At 50.1% G+C, this 20,667-nt stretch overlaps 1 protein-coding gene across 2 annotated transcripts in view; it reads right to left on the bottom strand.

Moving 5' to 3' along the window:
* XXYLT1 (xyloside xylosyltransferase 1) overlaps positions 1-20,667 on the bottom strand; it is a 173,927-nt gene that overhangs the window by 127,103 nt on the left and 26,157 nt on the right. For both annotated transcript variants that reach the window (XM_019957663.2, XM_070789569.1), the window contains exon 2: positions 18,097-18,244. In XM_019957663.2, coding sequence (XP_019813222.2) covers positions 18,097-18,244 — 148 coding nt within the window. The remainder of the gene's footprint in view (positions 1-18,096; positions 18,245-20,667) is intronic.

The raw sequence follows: 20,667 nt of genomic DNA, 5'->3' as shown, positions 1-20,667 counted from the left end.
CTGAAGCATGCCAAGACTTATGCTCAATCAGAGGAGAAGTTTTTAATCCCCAATTGGTAGAGTAGAAAATAGAGGCAGAAGGAAAGATCTGTAGATTAAGAGAGACTCAGCAAATATTCACATATGTCTGGTAGGCGTGTAAAATGGTACTGCCACTCTGGAAAAGCTTAGCAATTTCTTGAGAAACTAAGCATGGAACTACTATAAGACCCAGCTACTATTCCTTCCTATATGCAGATGATAACACTCTAATGGTAGAAAGTGAAGAGGAACTAAAGAGCCTCTTGATGAGGGTAAAAGAGGAGAGTGAAAAAGCTGACTTAAAATTCAACATTCAAAAAACTAAAATCAAGGTATCTGTCCCATTACTTCATGACAAATAGAGGGGAAAAAGTGGAAGCAGTGACAGATTTTATTTTCTTGGGTTCCAAATTCATTGCTGATGGTGACTGCTGCCATGAAATTAAAAGACGCTTGCTCCTTGGAAGAAAAGTTCTGACAAATGTATACAGCTTATTAAAAGGCAAAGACATCACTTTGCCAACAAAGTGATGGCAAAGATGGCAAAGACTATATTTGACAATATAGTCAAACCTCTGGCTTTTCCAGTAGTCATGTATGGATGTGAGAGCTGGACTGTAAAGAAGTCTGAGCACCAAAGAATTGATGCTTTTGAACTATAGTGCTGTAGCAGACTCTTGAGAGTCCCTTGGACAGCAAGGAGATCAGACCAGTCAATCCTAAAGGAAATCAACCCTAAATATTCATTGGAAGGACTGATGCTGAAGAGGATGCTCCAATACCTTGGCCACCTGATGTGAAGAGCCAACTCATTGGAAGACCCTGATGCTGGAAAAGATTTAAGGCAAAAGGAGAAGGGGAATGGCAAAGGATGAGATGGTTAGATAGCATCACTGACTCAATGAACATAAATTTGAGCAAACTCCAAGAGAAGGTGAAGGACAGGGATGCCTGGCTTGCTGTAATCCATGGGGTCACAAAGAGTCAGACTCGACTTAGTGACTCAACAACGATTCCTTCAGGCATTTATTCCAGAGAAATAACAATTTATATTCACATATAAAAATTTGGACAAAAGTGTCAGCAGCTTTACTCAAAATAACCCAAGACTGGAAACAACCTGTGTGACTGTGAAGTGACTCAGTTGTGTCCGACTCTTTGTAACCCCATGGACTGTAGCCCACCAGGCTCCTCTTCCATGGGATTTTCCAGGCAAGAGTACTGGAGTGGGTTGCCATTTACTTCTCCAGCAGATCTTCCCAACCCAGGGATTGAACCCGGGCCTCCCGCATTGCAGGCAGACGCTTTACCATCTGAGTCACCAGGGAAGCCCAACCTAGATGTCCATAAATGTATGAATGGTAAAACAAACTAGGGCATATCTATACCACGGAGTACTTGGCAGTAGAAAGGAATGCATTCTGATACGTGCAACAACTTTAAAGAATCTCCAGACAATTATGTTGAGTGGGAAAAAGTCATTCTTAAAAGGTTACATACTTTATGATTCCATTTATATAACATTCTTTGAAATGACAAAGGTATAGAAATGGAAAACAGATTAATGGTTGTCAAGAGTGAGGTGGGGATGTGGGGAGTGGGTGTGGCTATAAAAGAGCAGCATGAAGGAGCCTCATAATGGAATGCTGATGATGGAGTCTCGACTACATCAGTGTCAGCATCCTAGGTGTAGGGTACGTAGTCCTGCAAGATGGTACCACTGGGAGAAAGTGGGTGAAGCATCTCTATGTTCTTTCTTACAACTACTTGTTCATCTACAAGTATCACAAACTTAAAAGTTTACTTTACAAAAAGAGAAAGTGAAAGACTTCAGAGACATGTAGCCCTTGTCTGAATCCTGACTTGCATAATCCTATAAAAACATATTTCTAAGACAAGTGAAGAATGTGAACACTGCTTAAATATTACATAAGGAATTATTGTTAATTGTGCTAAATGTAATGAGATACTGTGTTTATGTAAACAAAAAGTACTTATTTGTCAAAGTATAAAATAATATGATATCTAGTGTGTACTCTGAAACAACCCAGGGTTGAGTGAGAAGGCAGTGGACTAGAGATATAATAAGATTGGCCATGAGCTGATAACTTTTGAAACTGGTTGAGAGTTTGTTACTCTACTATTGTATATATTTGAATTTTTCATAATAAATGGTGCAGAAATTTTTAAAAAGACCCAGAAAGGATACTCACTGCCTTGCCTAAGGCTACACCATCAGCAAGAAAGAGAAACAGATGCCAGAGGCATCCAGCTAAGCTGTGCACTCGAAGCTCTCACTCTCTAACCAGTGTCGGGTGCTAAGCAGCCCACGATGGAGGCCCTTGGGGCCCAGGAAACCCAACCTTCACCAGAGATGCCACCCGTCAGGCTGAGTGGGAGGCTCAAGGAAACAGCAAACCCTGTACTTCGTTGACAGAAGATACAAGCGTTCTCAGAGGCCAAACAACAGAAAAACAGTGTGTTCATCTGATTCACCTTGGAAAACAGGACTACCAGATCGTCCTCCTTGCCCTCTGTACAGGCGACCACGCCACCAGTCCAGGGAAAAAAGACAGACTGCACCAAATGTCACATTCTTCTTAAAGCCTTCCCAAAATTCCTTGGTTAAAGGTGTACCCTCCTTTACCCTCTCACAGAACTGTGCTTATATGCCCTGGATCAGTTATCTTGCTGCCAGTGAAAACATCAATCACTATCTCACAGCTTCTAAGACAATTCAGCCACAGCTTAGCTGAATGCCTCTGGCTCACAGGCTGCAACCATCCCAGCATTCACTCCTGTGGCTGTTGGTGGGCCTCAGATCCTCTAGGCTATTGGCCAGGGACATCAATTCCTTGCCATGCAGGCTACTCCACAGGGGAGCACATAACAGAACAGCCAGCTTCCTCCAGGGCAGGGGCTCACAGAGAAAAAAGATATCCAAGATGGAAGCCAAGACTATGTATAACCGTCTCAGAAGCTTTGCCATATTGTATATGTTAGCAGTCAGAAAGTCCAGCTCAAGTGAAGGGCCTGAACACCAAGAAGTGGGAATCAATGACTCCCTACGACACCCCTAAGTCCATCCATTTGTACAACAGGAATGTTTCATTCCTTCACTAGAAAATAGTTATGAGAGCATGACCCACGTCTGATGCATATCTTTTCCCTCTGCCCTCCCCTCCAGGACAGATCCTCTGTATCCGAGACTGGCAAATCACATACCTGTCCCTTCCCACACCCAGGTGGCCAGGTTTGGGACCACATGGTCCCACTTGCTCTGGTCCCAGCGGACTGGATTGATGACAAAAAAAATTCAACAATTCAAGGCTTGTGGGCTGGCCAGAAGATTCTCTTTCAGGATCTGAAATGGAAAATACCCAATGATGATGCCTGTTATGGGGAAGTCATACCAAACCAAAGTCCCACACAGGCTTCAGTTCCGTGGGAACGGAAAAAAATGTTTTAAAAATGCAACATAGAGAGAAGAAAATGGAGAAGTATAGACAGAAACAGAGATTATGAGAGTGACAGAAAGAGAAAGAATCACTAGAACAGAGGGGTCCCCAGAGCTGCCCCAAGCTCCAAACTCTCTCATTCCAGCCCCTCCCATAATAATCCCTCCCCCTGTGTTGACTTGCAGGAGTCTCGCTTTCTCATAAAAGAGGAAGAAGAGAGGGAAGAGGAAGAGCATATCTAGGCAGGGCTCCAGGGAGGTCATCAGGGCCAGGACATCCCGTCAGAGGGCTTGAATGAGGGAGCTTATTAGAGATTAGCCACCAAACCAACTCACAGTCAAAAGTTCACTCCTAGCCCAAGCCCAAGCCCCTTAGTTACCCAATTTCACAGTGTGTGATTAATGACTATAAAGGACATAGTTTATTATGTGATAGATGATGCTTTAAAAAAATAAAAATAAAAGCAACATTGAACCTGACTACCCCAGTTTAATGCAGAGGGAAAACCATTACCCGCTGCTGCTGCGTCACTTCAGTCGTGTCCAACTCTGTGCGACCCCATAGACGGCAGCCCACCAGGCTTCTCTGTCCATGGGATTTTCCAGGCAAGAACACTGGATCGGGTTGCCATTGCCTTCTCCAATGCATGAAAGTGAAAAGTCAAAGTGAAGTCGCTCAGTCGTATCCAACTCTTAGCAACCCCATGGACTATAGCCCACCAGGCTCCTCCGTCCATGGGATTTTCCAGGCAAGAGTACTGGAGTGGGGTGCCATTGCCTTCTCCCCATCACCCACCGGACCCCACAATCTCCCTCACCTCTCAGGGAAAGTTATGTCCCAGAGCCTATGAAGGGAGTGAGACTACGTCAGGAACCAGCTAAACTTGGTTAAGAAATCAGTCCTGAACCAAGGCAACAAGCTGGTGTGAGGGAAAAAAAGCCAAGGTGTGTGGTGTTGGAGAAGACTCTTGAGAGTCCCTTGGACAAAAGGAGATCCAACCAGTGCATCCTAAAGGAGATCAGTTCTGGGTGTTCATTAGAAGGACTGATGTTGAAGCTGAAACTCCAATACTTTGGCCACCTGATGCGAAGAGCTGACTCATTTGAAAAGACCCTGATGCTGGGAAAGATTGAGGCCATGAGGAGAAGGGGACGACAGAGGATGAGATGGTTGGATGGCATCACCGACTCAATGGACATGAATTTGAGTGAACTCCGGGAGTTGGTGATGGACAGGGAGGCCTGGCATGCTGCGGTTCATGGGGTAGCAAAGAGTCGGACACGACTGAGCAACTGAACTGAAGGCCACCTTTAGAGCTACCTGTGATAGCTCTCTGACAGAGAAGCTCTAAGACCGCACTGTGTCTGGGACTTCCCTGGTGGTCACATGCTCGGCAGTCGGCAGGCCACAACTAAAGAACCCCCATGCTGCAACTAAGATCCAACACAGCCAAATAATTTTAAAAAAAAAACAGCCTTTTATTTTTTTTTATTTTATTTTATTTTTAAACTTTACAATATTGTATTGGTTTTGCCAAACATCAAAATGAATCCGCCACAGGTATACATGTGTTCCCCATCCTGAACCCTCCTCCCTCCTCCCTCCCCATACCATCCCTCTGGGTCGTCCCAGTGCACCAGCCCCAAGCATCCAGTATCGTGCATCGAACCTGGACTGGCGACTCGTTCCATAATTTGGGAGAAAAACAGCCTTTTACCATCAGGACTCTGCACCCATGTGGCTGATTGTACTCACTGGAGTCCCTTCCCTACTGAGAGTTCTTACCCATCCTTGATGGGAATCACCCCCTTCCATCTACCAAAGGCTTTCAGATTTTACAAAAAAGTTCAGGCTCACGTCAGGTCCCATCACACCTGACAGGACTCTCAAAAGCTTTTCACCCTCCAAAGGTCCAGGCAGAGGCTGCCCTGTGGACAACCTGCATGCCTGGGGAGCCTGCCCTCTAGGGGCCCTTCTGCCGGACAGAGTGGTGACTGGGTACATGGGGCAGCGTTCCAGGCCAAAGGAAGAGCCAAGCAAGGCCAGGAAGTAGGAAAGCTGAGTGCACGTCTGACCACAAATTATTTCAGGCAGCCACTCTGGATGGAGGAGAGCATGGCTGTTGGGGAGCACCAAGAAACTGCTGAAGGCGGATGGGTGAGCGGGGGGTGACCAACAGGAGTAGTGGGAGCTTTAATCCCTGCAGTGCTCTCTCTTTCTCCTCTCTCTCTCTGAAGGCCTAGCCCCAGCCAGGAACATTCCAGGACGTCCAGGAGACACAGTAAGGAGTACAAAAGGAAAAAAGAGCAAGCCAGAGATTCAGACTGAGATGCTTCACAGTAGGACCTGGTCATCAGCAATTACACAGCTTGTGTAGAGAAATCGGGTCTCCTCCTGCCAGGGGGTGATGCACAAGGACAGGGACAAGGAGAAGATGCTCCTTCATGTACTTAATGTCAACCCCAGAGGTGCTTGCTGGGCACGCCGAACTGAGGGACTTGGGATCTGCTGCCACCTGAAGGGGCCGCATCCCCAGGGCAGGCTGGCCTCTGCGCAGGCTGAGACCCAGGCTGTGTGGCACATCCTTCACCCAGAATGCCTGCCCTTCTCCTCCCACCCTCAACCCCACAGGCCTCAAGGCCTGGCACAAGCCTCATCCTTCTCAAGGAAGCTTCCCCTCTGAACACTGGCAGAAGTCCTGGTATCTGTTCCATTCTCCGTGCAAATAATCCCACAGTCCAGGGCCAGGCTGCTGACCTCTGACTTCAGGCTCTGTAAGCACCCACCCTCTTGAGCTCTCTCCTCAATAAGAAGAGGCACCCCCAGAAGGCAAGCCAGCAGCACCCATCCAGCGCCCTGCATATGGCAGCAGACAGCGGACCTGTCACAGATGACGAGACGTCAAAAATAAACCTCCTGATAGCAATAAACACTAGCTGATGCCTTTGACTAGTGGCCAAGAATTTAAGTGAGGATCTTGAAAAGTCAAAAGATAGAACCTAATGGGGAGACCAAAATGGAAGGTATTACTGTTCAATTTGGCAACTGTTTTCATTAACTTACAAACAGCCTCCAGCATTAAGTTAATAGAATGTGGTCACTGTCACAGTATTATTTTTAACATTTTATGAGAAATCTGCTCAGTTCTCCCTCTTCCAAATAAGAAGACGAAGTGCCTCAAATTTGCTCCATAGGAGCTGCCAGCAAACAGTTTTCACTGTGATCACTGGACACACGTGTGTAACCTTTGTGCAGTATTTACTCAGATGTCTTCACTCAGGCAAGTTCCTGCGGATCTGTTTTTCCTTCTGCTTTCTTCCGCAGGAGAACCCCCACCCCTCCAGACACATTGAATGCTGGAGTCAGGACCCACCGTGCTTCCTCAAGGCTGCAGCAACCCATCAAGAACTGCTCGTTCAGAAGGTCCAAGCTCCTGTGGTGACTCACCCACAAAGAACATGCAGTTTCTATGCAATTTATCAGAAGCTGCTGGACTTCATCCCCAGGCAGTTCTAAACAGCCTTAAGATTAAAAAGTACCGAGGCAGTGAGTCAGCTCTGGTGTACGGAGGTGATCCACAAAATAGACACAGCACTTGTCAGAGCTTTGATGTGCTCACGTGCACAGGACCCTCCAGGAGTAAAAGCACCAGGGACCCGTGTTATTAGTTCCAGGAACTAAGGCTCTTCAGGCCACAGCTCAGTCCCCACGCAACGTTTTGACATTTGTGTAATCAGTTACCCCATTTTCTAAACAAAGAGTCAGAAATACTGAGAAGTCAGGCTGTTCACCCAGAGGCTCTGTTAGGGGTTAGGCGGCCCTAGATGTTACTTTGCCCGGAGAACTTGGAGAAGCCCAGTGGCCCCTCCTCCTGAGGCAGCTCCTGAGATATTTAAGACACCCTGGCAGTCACAGCAGGTGGGAAACTCAAGTACCACCTTGTCATTGCTGGGCTGCGATGCAGGATGCTCTCACAAACCAGGTTGGAGAATGTGGCTGAGGCCCAAAGCCTCAGCAGGACCTCACTCTCCTCTCATACAAGTAAGCTGGAGTGGGTGCAGGAGAGACGGGGAAACGGTGCCCCCCGGCCCGCACCCTGCTGAGGCAGCCCTGTTCCTGCCCACTTCTGCAGTCTCAGGAGCCAGAAGAAAACTCCAGAGAGATGGGAAGCCACATTCACGCATGAGACTTTTGACAGTGACCACGCCCACTAGCAAGCAGGGTCCTAGGGTCAGTCTCCATTGCTGTCCTCAAGGGAGGAATCAAGGGAGGGAGAGAGCCCCCTGCCCTGACAGCCAGATAGTGGGGACAGAACAGGAACTCACACCCAGGTCTGCTAACCTCAGTTCAGTTCAGTTCAGTCGCTCAGTCGTGTCCGATTCTTTGAGACCCCATGAACTGCGGCACACCAGGCCTCCCTGTCCATCACCAACTCCTGGAGTTCACCCAAACCCATGTCCATCGAGTCGGTGATGCCATCCAACCATCTCATCCTCTGTCGTCCCCTTCTCCTCCTGCCCTCAATCTTTCCCAGCATCAGGGTGCTGACCTCACGTCCATGCTAAACCACCCCTGAGGCCACTTCACCCCTGAAGCAAGCAGAGACCATGGGACTAACTGTGGGTACAGCTGCCACCTTTCCCATAAAGGATTCCAGGGGCTGGCAAACCAATCAAAACAGCATCAGTGAGTTTAGTGGGCCCCTTGTTTCTGCTCTCTCTCACTATTGAGGCTGATGGGGTCAGGACAGAGAAGAGGCCCCCTCAGGATCCCCACCGCTCTCCACTGCACCCCAGGTTCCAGAATTCACGTACATCCCCCTATGGGACCCCTCCTGGTAGATACAGGTCCGCTTCACTGATGGATGATTAAACATTGGTTATTGACTAGTTTTCTGATTTGAGTTCTAACTGAACAAAGTTATAAAGTTTCATAAACCAGCCTTAAAAGCCTTCTCTCTTTTATAAAACTGCTAGGAGAGAATAGTGGGGAACATTAACGACCCCCCACGGTAGTGAGTGAAAACACAAAAAGCACAGAACAAAGAAATCCAAACTGAATATAGCTTTTACTACATTTGTCAAATTTCACCTAAGGGGGAAAAAAGAAAAAGATGGAATTTTAAAAGCTTTCTGCAAAAGGCTGCACAATGACCTCAGTGTTTCAAAGCAGGAATGAATGAGAGCTGTCAGTCTGGATCTTCCCACTTCGGTTTTATCCCCCACCTGCAGGCATTCCAACCTGGACTCCATTCTTTTTCACGTGGACCTGTGAACCTGGGTTGAGATTCATCGATGCACAAATTACCCATGATTCACACCAGCCTTTTCCATCTAGCACCACTGACCCAAAGTGGATCCCAAAATGTCCTCACTAGAGTCCAACTGTCTACCTTCAGCCTCAGGACAGCAAGGCCCCCTGGAGAGATGGCTGAAAGAATGGTGCTCAAGGGTGATGGCACCCATGATGCCAGGAGAAGGGGGCGCCGGGAGCAGGCAGGGCTGGGCCACCCTCCACTCATCACCAGTCACCTTTTCATTCTGTTCTACAACAGCAAGCATCACACGAGGTTTCAGAAAGGTGACTCTGGGGCAGAAGACGCTGTGGGCCCAAGTCCTGCACTTTCAGGGAGCTGACAGCATTTTGCATTTGCCCGATCTTTATACACGCAGATGTCGCTAGGAAGCAGGAGCGGTATGGGGCTGACGGTATTGATAATGTGCTAGGACTGCACAGATTTCAGATGCTCTGATGCTGGGAGCTGGTGGAAAAGGTGTTGCAGGTGGGGGGAGAAGCATTTTAAGCTGCATTACTCCATTTCCAGCTCACAGTAACCCTGAGAGGAAGGCAGGTCAGAGATGGGCGTCTTCACCTGGGAGATAAGCGGTCACATGACTTGCCCAGGCTCATCCAGAAAATCCCCTTCTCCCACATCAGAAGCTCCTTCCAAAAGGCAAAACTGGGTGCCTAAGAGTCTGAGAGTGCCTCCAGCCCCACACACTTTGGTGCTTTGTTTGGAGGCACGTCTTATACTGCCAGTTACTGGGTGCGCACCACGAACCAGGCACAGTGCTGAGGGCTGCTGCTGCTGCTGCTAAGTCGCTTCAGTCGTGTCCTACTCTGTTCGACCCCATAGACGGCAGCCCACCAGGCTCCCCCGTCCCTGGGATTCTCCAGGCAAGAATACTGGAGTGGGTTGCCATTTCCTTCTCCAATGCATGAAAGTGAAAAGTGAAAGTGAAGTCGCTCAGTCATGTCCGACTCTTAGCGACCCCATGGACTGCAGCCCACCAGGCTCCTCCGTCCATGGGATTTTCAAGGCAAGAGTACTGGAGTGGGGGTGCCATTGCCTTTTATCTCCTTAATCCTCTGAATTTTCTCATCCTCATTTTACAGAGTGATCCAGAGAGGAGACAAGCTAACACCTCACCATGTTCCAGGCACTGTTCTAAGCCTATTAAGTATACTAATTCATTTAATTCTTGTAACAACCCCTTGAGCTGTGAACTGTTACTGTCTCCATTTTACAGACAAGGAAGCCAAGGCCTAGGCAGGTTCAGCAACTTGGCCAGAGTCACACAGTAGGCCCTGAGACAGAAAAAGGACCTTAGACTAAAACTAAGGGCATCTGAAGAGTGTGGCCTTTAGATAATAAGAATGTATCAATATCAGTTTATTAATTGTAACAAATGTACCACATTAATGTAATATGTTAATAATAAGAAAATTGGAGCACATGGGAACTCTCAGTGCTATGCTCACATTTTTCTATAGGTGTAAAACTGTTCTAAAAAATAAAGTCTATTGGTTTTTTAAAAAGTGACTAGCCTAGACTAGATAGGGAGACCGACGTGCAGAAGATGCACAGGCCCAGAGTGCTGAGAATCAAAGGGGATCCTGAGAAGCTAGAGCCAAGAAGATAGACAGACACACACACACAGATAGGAAGAGTATCCACCAATTTGAAAACTGTGAAACATATAAAAAATACACACATATACCACCTGCATGGCTGATAAACTCAGGGTATGTATACTGAGGGAGCGAATGCCTGGCTGGTAAGGACCAAGGAGATGATGGAGCCCGATATGCTCGCTAAAGAGTGAGGAAACTGAGGCCAGGAGACAGCGGGAGCGGGACAGCCAAGATCCTCATCCCAGTCCTGCCTCTTAGTCAGCAGGTGACTTGGTCAAATCCCCGCACTTCTCTGGACACCGTAGTGTCCATCTATAAAACTGGGATGTCAATTCCTGCTTACACCACAGAACTGTTAGGAGGCTTCAACTAGATAATACATCTGCTCTGACAACCCCTGCTCTCTGGGATGTACACAACCTCCTGTGGATGATAAGGTCACAGCAAAGGACAACACGACGCCCTGTTCCAGCCCGGAGCTGACAACTGGCCAGATCCCACCTCTCTGGCCAGCACACCCATCCAGCACAGTCTTTTCCCCCAAGCTGGGCACTGGTTTTCTCCTGGGAACAAATGGGAGAGATAGCCATTGGTGACCTAGACAGCTGTGGGGTCCCTGGATAGTAAAACTTGGGAACCACTGCTTTAGGAGCAACTGACCTGAAGAAATGCCAAAACGAAGGAATCATAATCAGCAGCGACTCACTGTGAAGTCAGTACTTTCCCACACTGACCTTTCCCCACAACAGCCCTGGAACCAAGGGAAAAGCATCCCCACTTCACAGATGGGAAAGCTGAGCCTGGAGGGGAAAGAGGCAACACTGAACTTTCTCTCCTTACTCAAAGCCCCAGAAACAGTGCTGGAGCAAAGCCAGCCCTCAAATTTTGGTTGACTGACTCATGAGCAAACTGAAGCTTCTGCAAATGTGAACCCTCCCTGGACTGTACCCAAGGGCAAGCCTGAAGGGTGAGCCTGGACACTTGAGCAGCAGAGCTGGGCCGGCCTCTCACCCAAGCTGCGAAAGTGTGGGGCTGTCCCTGATGAGCGCTGGTTGAGAGTCAGCCATGTCCTTGCTCAGTCAGGCTCTGTGACCCAGGGAAGGTCTCTGCCCCTCTCTGTGCCTCAATTCCCTTGTGGGTCACAGTGGGGTCACAGTGCCTCCTGCACCACCTCCCCCCAGTATAGGTGGACATGAACATCCTCTATAAAGATGAAAGGTTGTGATTAAAGGAGATTTTGTCCCCAGACAGGCAGAGGACACCCATGTCCTCATCTCAAATGCCCCCTCCACAGTGTGCCCCAAGCAGAGCCACTGCGAGGGACAGTCCCCACACCCCAAGGATGACCCCACCTGAGTCCCCTCCAGCACACAGAGCGGGCCAGAAGCCAGTGCAGCCAGCACAGCCCACGAGCATCAACCTCAGAAATCCTGAGCCCAGGGGTACCTCGGAAATCCTGAGCCCAGAGGTGCCAATGCCTTGAGCACAGGCCAAGACAGGAGAGGTGGTCCAGCCCACCTCCGTGCAGACACAGGCTGTGCACAACTTTATTCCTCAACTGCAGGCAGGGAAACCAACAGGTCCCAGCAGGAACACAGGTCCCTGCTAACATGACCCCATAACACACAGACCAGAACAAGCAGCTGGCCAGACTCCACTGCGGCCTAAGGTCTATCTGCTGTGGAGCTGATTTTGCCTAAGGCTCACTCAGAATTTCCTATACCCCTGCTCCAACAGACACCATGGTAAAAACAGTCAGCTGCCTAGGCTAGGCCCTCAGAAGCCAGATAGATGCATAGCATGCTAATGCTAACTCTATCATCCAGGCCCGGTTCCAGGGCCCAAGGGGGCCAGACTCATGGGGCCTAGGAGGGAAAGTACTAGCGGAAAAGAGCAGGGTCTCCTCGAACTTCCCAGGACTGAGGCCTCACCAGGGTCTAATCAGGCCGTGGGCCTCCCTCCTCCTGAGCTCCTTCTGCCTGGCCTCTGAGGTTTCTCAAGACAAGCCTGAGCCTGTCTCCAAAAGACCCCAGAAGTGCACCAAGCTTCAAAATCCTCTTTTCCTCCTTCCTTCCACCTTTCCCTCAACCTCATTTGTCATTATTTCACACATTCATCTCATTCTCATGGGCTATCTGTCTCCATTCAGTGCTCAGAGGAAAGCAATGGGACTGGAGGCTAATTCACGCTAAAGTGCAAAGGACTACAGGCAAGAGGCCCCAGGGCAGGAATACCTGCACTGGTTGCACAGGGCTGATGAGCTCATAAATCAGTCTGCTTTGTCTAGTCTCATAAGTTCTTTACTTCCTTCCGTTCTTAACCCACAGAGTTGTTAAAAGCTGGAGGGAGTTCATAACTGTTCCCACAGCAGCCACTGTAGCAGTATCTGCAGTTCCACCCTTCAAAGCCCACCTCACGTTCCACCTCCTCCCTGGGTCTCATGGAAAGAGCGGGGCTGTGCAAACGCTGGGATGCCTCTCAGGTCTCACCTGGCTCTGCAGTTCCCCTTGCGTATGTGACATGTGTGCACACACACGCACATCCAGAGTAGCTGCCACATGAAGCCAGGGAGTCTACCCGTGGTCCCTCCCAGCCTGTCCAGCCAATGGACACTCAGTAAAGATATGTGCTGGGCCCCACCATCTCCCCCTATAATCCACTCCCAGCCTCAGACACCTCCTAAAGCATGGATCTGGTCAAGGACCTCCCTGCCAGATGCTCACAGAGGCTCTGCCCCATGTGTGAGGAGCCAGCCCCCCAGCCTGGCATCCAAGCCCCTGGCATATGCCAACCTCCCCACCCACCTTCTCTCTCACGGTTTCCCAACATGCGCCCTAATGTGTGTGTCAATGGAGGCAGTGTGCTATCTCCCAAACACTCACCACACTCTTTCCAACTGCCTGAACTGCTCATTACCTGTTTCTACACAATGAAATTACCCACCCTTCAAAGCCCACCTCAAGTTCCACCTCCTCCATGAAGCCTTCCTCCTTCCTTCTAAATGCCTGTGACTCTTCTGATTCTGAATGCTCAGCCCTGTGTGCATCTCCCTTGCGGTCTTCATGACGTCCTGCCTCGTCACTGGACTGTGCCGCCCACCCCACCGTCATGAGTCCAGCACACATCTCTGGGACACCCGCAGTGCCTAGCACCAGGTCATGCAAACACCAGACCCTTGGCAAAGGATATCTATTGGCAAAGCGTTGACCCTAGGACAAGAGAGCCTTCCAGGAAAGTCTCCTGGGGTCTGTGGCCAGCCTTACACACTGCTGACCGTGTGGGCACCTGCCTTTCCCTTCCCACCACGGACCAGGCATCATGGCTCAGTCTAGGTAAGGGCTGTTTTTATGGCCTGGTGTCTCTAAGCCAGAGCCAAGAGCTCCTTGGAGCCATGTGACACAGAAGGAAGCTGCTCTTTGCACCCTCCGCCTCCAGTTGGGCAAAAAAATATTTTCTTTTCCATTGCATAAGATGCTTCCAATGGTGACAAGCCCAACACTACTGACAGGAGATAAAAGCCCTGTGGGTGTGAGTGAGGAGCAGAGAGAGGCCGAGTGTCTGCATAGGACACATGGGTAGGCAAGTGTGAGCAGCAGGAGCAGCTAGTCGCACGTGGCCCCTCCAACAAGCAACGGAAGGAGACACAAGGTCTGACCAAAATCAGAGGCAGCACGATCCACCAGCAAGGTGCCTTCATGCTCTCTGCGGACGTGATCTGAGAGGAGCGGATGGTCAGGGTAACACACACGGGGCTAACCATCACCACCCAGCCCAGCCAGGCCCCCCACTGCAGGGCTGCAGCAAGGGGCCCAGAAGAGAAGAGGGGCCAGGCTCTGGAAGCCTCAGGGGGCTGTGCGGGTTTGAGAGGTTGGCACGTAGGTTGTGCCATCAGGATGAGCCAGGGTCAAGGCCTCAGGAACCCAAGGGGAGGCCCAGCTCATCCCAGAACTCAGAGAAGGAGCTTTCCCCCAGCTCCTCGCTTCCTCTCCTGTCAAGTGGGGACAGCAACCGCCTTGAAGTTCATACGCGGCTGCCTTGGGTCCTTCCAAGAGGCCAGGCATCAACGGGCTTGGGAAACTGTACAGAACCTTGCCCATGCTCGTTGAGACCCTGGGGCAGAGGCAGCCAACACAGGCAGGCTTTGTAAGGCTAATTTTGGCCGATGAATTGCACCTGCAGGGAGCTAGCCTAAGGAAATCATCCTAATTAAAGAAAATAATCCTTATACATGAGGACAGTCATCACAGTGTAATTTATGATCGTAGGAAAAAAACAGAAAACGTCTAGGTAGCTGAGAATACAGAAATGACAAAGCGAACTAAGGTTTAGCTACTCAATGGAACCATTCAAAAATTTTTCAAAGACTATGATTACATAGAAAATGGTGATGAGTGACATTAACTGAATAAGTCATGATACTTGTACCATTTCTTTCAATTTTTCAGCTTAAATGAAGGTTGAATTTCATACTTTAATATATAAGAAAGACTCATAATGCTTTAAATATGTAGTCCAACTTCTACTTTGCCTAAATTTTTTAAAAGCTATGTGCTGGGAAGATATTAGGAAATACTCAGAGAATTAACAAAGCGGTGATGTTGGCAACCCACTCCAGTACTCTTGCCTGGAAAACCCCATGGACGGAGGAGCCTGGTAGGCTGAAGTCCATGGGGTCACGAAGAGTTGGACATGACTGAGCGACTTCACTTTCACTTTTCCTTTCATGCATTGGAGAAGGAAATGGCAACCCACTCCAGTGTTCTTGCCTGGAGAATCCCATGGACAGAGAAGTCTGGCAGGCTACAGTCCACAGGGTTTCAAAGAGTCGGACACGACTGAATGACTAATGCTAACTAACTGTTTTTTATAAGGGGGAGGGGAAGAGAGACGTTACTTCAATACACAGAAATAACCTGGATTTGGGGGACAAACTCCAGACAGGACTTCCTGAGATGTAACTCAGGGGAACACAGGCTTTTCTGAACCAGCCCTCCTGGGTGAGACCAAAGGTTTATGATCCACCCACATCCCATTCTCACTTTCCCAGAGAAAAAAGAACACTGAGAAAGAAACAAAATAAACCAAAATAGCAAGAATGTGGCAATTACACAAGAACAAAATCATCAACAAAGTACAAGACAATAGCAATTTCTATGACTGAAAACAATGAAAACAAAAAAGGCAGCAATAAAGAGACAGGACAAACTCAAGACAGCACTAATGTTGCTTTGGAAACAAAACTCCTTCCGAAAATCACAGGAATTCCAAAGGCTCTGCCCAGTAGGAGTTTGCAACACTGCCAAGTGTTATGCAGCCGCCAGACTGCTGGGCGGAAACACCCAAGCTCCGTGGGAGAACTCCAGGACGGCTTGCTTCATTTTATGATTATCAAACTTTAGTAACTCCTAATAATGCGCTTCTTAGGAAGCAGACTTCGGGTGGATGGATAAATGAACCTCTGGCATCATTCACCTAAAAACCCAAGAAAAGTGTCTGTGTTTGGGTCGGCACATCTCACACAGCACCATCCCCACCTCCTGACACTGGGCCCCCAGGGCCAGGGAGCACGTGGAGGGATATCTACTGCCCAGACAGCAAGGCCCAGGCCACAGACTCTTCTCTGCAGATGTGGGCCCAGGGACAGGGCCAGGCTACTGGGCAGGGCAGAGTCAGTGAAGCAGACAGGAAGCATCCTGGGTCCCTAACCACAGTCATCGAGGCAGAGAGTGGAGCCTGGGTCCCTAATTCTTGTCATCTGCACTTAAGAGTTCACACCGTGTTCCTGACGAGCCCCTCCCTCTGGGTGCCCCAAAGCATGACCTGGCCTAGAGTTTAGCACGTGATGGGCAGAGACCTACCAGCTGATGAGGGAGGGAGGGAGGGAGGAGGCCTGCCTCCCCCCAGATCTCCTGATGTTCTTCATCACGCATTCTGTCACAGAGCTTCATTCAAGGCCAATCGTGCATCCTGGACAGCACAACTGGGCAGGCCCTTAAGGCCCATCCGGTCGAGAATCTCAAATTGCTAGTTTAACCACAAAACCCTTTGACCAAATAGAATCCTGCTCTCAAGCCTGCTCTACACAGCGACCAAAATGGACTGCAAGGAGTGAAGCACAGGTGGGAGAGAGAGGGGGTAAGAAGGGTAAAAGAAGGGTAAAACCCCTCTTCTCTCTGCTCCCCAGAACTACAAAATCTCCTAGGGCGATTCCTGGAAGCCTAGACTCTTCACTAGGTCAGCTCCTGCAATTCCAGGTGGGGACACTGAGGTCTCAGCAAAGGCACACGGGGTCAGCAGCACAGCTGGGACCAGCACCTATATCTGTCTGCTCCCTGGAATCCAGGAGGGCAGGGCCACAGCTTCCTGCAGGCTGAGATGCCCACAGCACCTGCACAGGGTCTGCCCAGAGAAATCACACCTGCCCACCCGAGGGGAGAGGAGTGACTGCCAGTCACTCAACTCCTTGGTCAGCTCACACGTGTGTGAGCTCCAGGGCTGTGGGGGACTCGGGGCACTGCTGGAGCTGCACCTGGTCTCCCCACAGCATCACAAATGTCAGCTCTCCTCCCGCGCCCTTCAGGTGAGTGAGTCCCCTCTCTCTTCGGACCCGCACTCATGAAGCTCCCTGAGCCCTCGCCTGACATCTAAGAGAACAGGCAGGTGCAGGAACTTGCCCCAGGGAGACAAAGTCTCAGCCAAGATGGATGGGCTAGATTATCCTATACTAGGACAACCTGCCAACAGGAACCCAGCCTTGGCCTCTGTCTCCTGAGTTCCTGCTTCACCAGGAATTCGGGCAGTGGTGCTCAGCTCCTCTCCCACTCGGGGCTGCTGGGCAGGAGCAGAGACCTCCCAAGTGACCAGGCTGTCCACTGGGCTGTTGGGTCCCACCTGGCCTGGTCACAGTTTGGAGAGCTGCTACCCCAAGATCCCAGAACTCCCCTCCTCACCCCGACAAAGCTCAGCTCATGGCTCACTGTGGCTAGAAATAGGGGTGGGCAGGGGCCAATACCCAGGGCCCCAGATTCAATCATAGACTATTTGGAGGAGAAGAACCCAGAAGCCTGGTATACCCCACGAAATGAGACCCCAACCCCCTACAAGGCTTCTAGTCCAAGGATAACCTGCCGGCGCTTCCACACAAGGCCGACCTATCACAGACCAGACAATCCATCTCTTCTGCCCCACAGGGACCAAAGCCCAGAAAATACTTTAATTGTGCATCAGAGTTTCAGAAAAAGTCCTCCTAAGTCATAATGTGCACTTCTAACATCTCAGTTTGATAAGTTAAAGTCAGATAAGTACAGGCTCAAACCAGAAAGATCAGGATCACAGATTGACATACAGGGTCATTTAGTCCAACCTGCCATTTTACAGATAAGCAAACTGAGTCTCAGAGAGGTGTGTGTGTGTGAGGAGCAGTCAGGGCTGGAGCCCAGGTGCCCCAACCCAGAATGTCGGTGCTGCACAACTCACACGGGGGACTCATGAGTAGGCCCTGGGAGCTGTGCAGCCCAGGGCCCTGCCCTGGAGTCTCTGTGCAGGGAGCGCTGTACATGGAGGGCGTGGCTGCCCCCTGCCCTCTCTATCGTGTGGAGTAGAGCTCTGTCTGCTCTCTGATACAGGGCACCAGCAGTGCTGGAGCCGGGAAAACAGATGCAAAGTCACAGCCCAGGGCCCGCTGCCCCACTGCTCAGGTTACCTTTGGGCATGATCTGATGCATGGCCACTGAGAGGAAGAAGATGGAGTCGCTGTAGTAGGTCCCAGAGCCAGCACTGAAGTGCTTCTGCATGGCCTCCACGACAGGGAAGAGCTTGTCTGTCAGCACGCCAACATCGTGGAAGACGACCTGCGGGAGGGCACAGGGAACAGCAAGAGTGAGCACCCCAGGCGGGGCCCCAGCACACACACGGGCCGTGGACAGGACAGATATGGCCTCTCCAGGGCCCACAAGAGAGGGACATGGAATCCCTAAGAGCTAAGGAAACGGGGAGCAGTGGGGAGTCAGCAGAGTCCAGCAATGGGGATGGGACACCAAGTGCGAGGGTGCGTAGGCAGACACGTGGGGCACAGTGGAAGAGGAGTGGGCGCCAGGGAATGGGCGCTGCCCCCAGTCTGCCTCTGCTTCTGCGCTTCAAACTGCCCCACACTGGAGGAAGCCCTGTGCCCAGAGACTGGAAACCAAGTTAAAGGGTCTGGTCACGAAGTGAGGACCCTCAGCAAGTCTAGGGGCCTGGCACTGGCTCCAGCATCGCCTGGAGGCCACTATACATGTTCTGCATTGCAGTCAGACGTTCCACCTCCCTGCCCAACAGTGTGACAGGGAGAGGGTCTGGCCACTAGAAAATGAAATCTGAAAAATGCCTGGAGATGCAGTCAACTCATCCATTGACTCAACTACCATTTCTTGAGTGTCCCAGACACTCTGGAGGTGCTGAGAGAGGTATCAGGAGAAACCAGGCACCACCTTCCTCAAAACACGCAGAGTCTAGAGATGTCACTAGCGGCTCTGTCACAGAGCTCTGCAGTTTATGAAACACTCTCATACACACATAGATCCCCACTACAACCTGGCCTTCAGCAGGCAGACATCCAACTACAACTGAGAAAGTAGGTACTCAGAGATGTTACACTCATTCAAGATCACAGAGCTAACAACTGGCAGAGCCAGAACTGAACCGTGGCTTCCAGACTCCAAGTCTCACACTCTTTCAGCTCCACACAGCTCCTCTTTTCCTTAACAGTGACCCATAGAGGAAAACATCAGCAAGATCAGCAATTAAAGGAGACATGAGAGCCTCCTGAATCAGTTTCCCTTGTTTGACATTATTCCAGATGATCAGCCCATCCCACAGAGAGCCCCAGCCTCACATGAGACACCAGATTACCATGCACTCTGCTCACATACGTCTTGCAAGTCTTCCCTGTTGCTCTGTGTGCCCCGCAACACCCAGTACATTCCACTGCACACAGAGGAGCTCAATAAATGCACCCAGGCCAGAGCCCAGATGCCCCTCCTCCTCCTCCCACGAGATCTGCGGATGACTTTCCACTTCCATCTTCCTTGGCAGCTAACAGGACAGGATGAGCCTGCGAGGTGGCCACCACCTCGACTCTAGGGTCAAGGACCTGTCTGAACAGGGTGCCAACCATGAAAGGAGGAGCCACACGAGGCCCCTGTCTGGCTTGCAGACACTGTCAGCAGCCCTGCTGCAAGAGAAATGACAGATGTGGGCAGTGCCCGAGAAGTCCCCGAGCAGGTAGGCTCCATTTTGTCACTTACCTCTGCCCTTTCCCTCCACCTGCCCAGGTTCCTCCCGGGCCAGCCCTCGGTGCCACACCCAAGCCTGCAGCCCCAGAGCTGTCAGCGCTCAGATGGCTAGAACAAGCACCTCACGGCCCCTCAGTGGCCAGCTGTCCCGTCTGCTCCCCCCTACTTTAGGTTCTGCTTTTAGCCAGAAATCTGTTTTTGTCTTAACTCATTTAAGTGTTTCCTTTTTATTCTCAGATCCACTTAAATTTCTAAAACACTATTAAACAAAAAAATCTTTTATACTGTGTTAGCCCTCATCATTCCCTATCTGTAAGCCTTTAAATTTTTTATCTCTTCATAAAAGTCTTTTTACAACTTCTTGTCATTTGTCTCCTAATGCACTGTTTGCCTTTATCCTTTTTCTGATTTTTTTTCTCCCCCTTTGACTTTTTCCCCTTTCTGTGACCTCTCAACCTGGGCTTCCCTGGTAGCTCAGCCAGTAAAGAATCCACCTGCAATGCAGGAGACCTGGGTTCCAGCCCTGGGTTAGGAGGATGCCCTGGAGAAGGGAACGGCTACCCACTCCAGTATTCTGGCCTGGAGAATTCCACAGACTGTATAGTGCATGGGGTCACGAAGACTTGGACACAACTGAACGACTTTCACTTTCACTTTCTTTTCCAACCTGGGATGTGGAATCCAGACCAGTTCTGCTGTTTCTCAACACAGGTACCAAACTAGGGCTTTGGCCTTGACAACCCCACACACATTGCTCCCCTGACATCCTGGCTGCAGGGGCACCACAAACTTCACAGGCTTCCCCACCTCCTGTCTTGCGCCCTCCAAACCAGTCTCTGTTGTAATGAAAGATGAATTTTCCAAATATGCAAATTTATTTCTCTTCATCTTTGGCTTCAAAACTTCCACTGGCTCCTCAGAGCCCCGGGTCACAGTCCAAATGCCCCAGCAAGGCCCCACACTAGTGGTTCCAGCTGCCCTTCAGCCCTCCCCTCCCTGGG

Source organism: Bos indicus, chromosome 1 (genome assembly GCF_029378745.1).
Source record: "Bos indicus isolate NIAB-ARS_2022 breed Sahiwal x Tharparkar chromosome 1, NIAB-ARS_B.indTharparkar_mat_pri_1.0, whole genome shotgun sequence".
Classification (NCBI taxonomy): Eukaryota; Metazoa; Chordata; class Mammalia; order Artiodactyla; family Bovidae; genus Bos; species Bos indicus.
The sequence above is the reverse complement of the archived record's forward strand: the minus strand, read 5'-3'. Positions and strand labels throughout refer to the sequence as shown.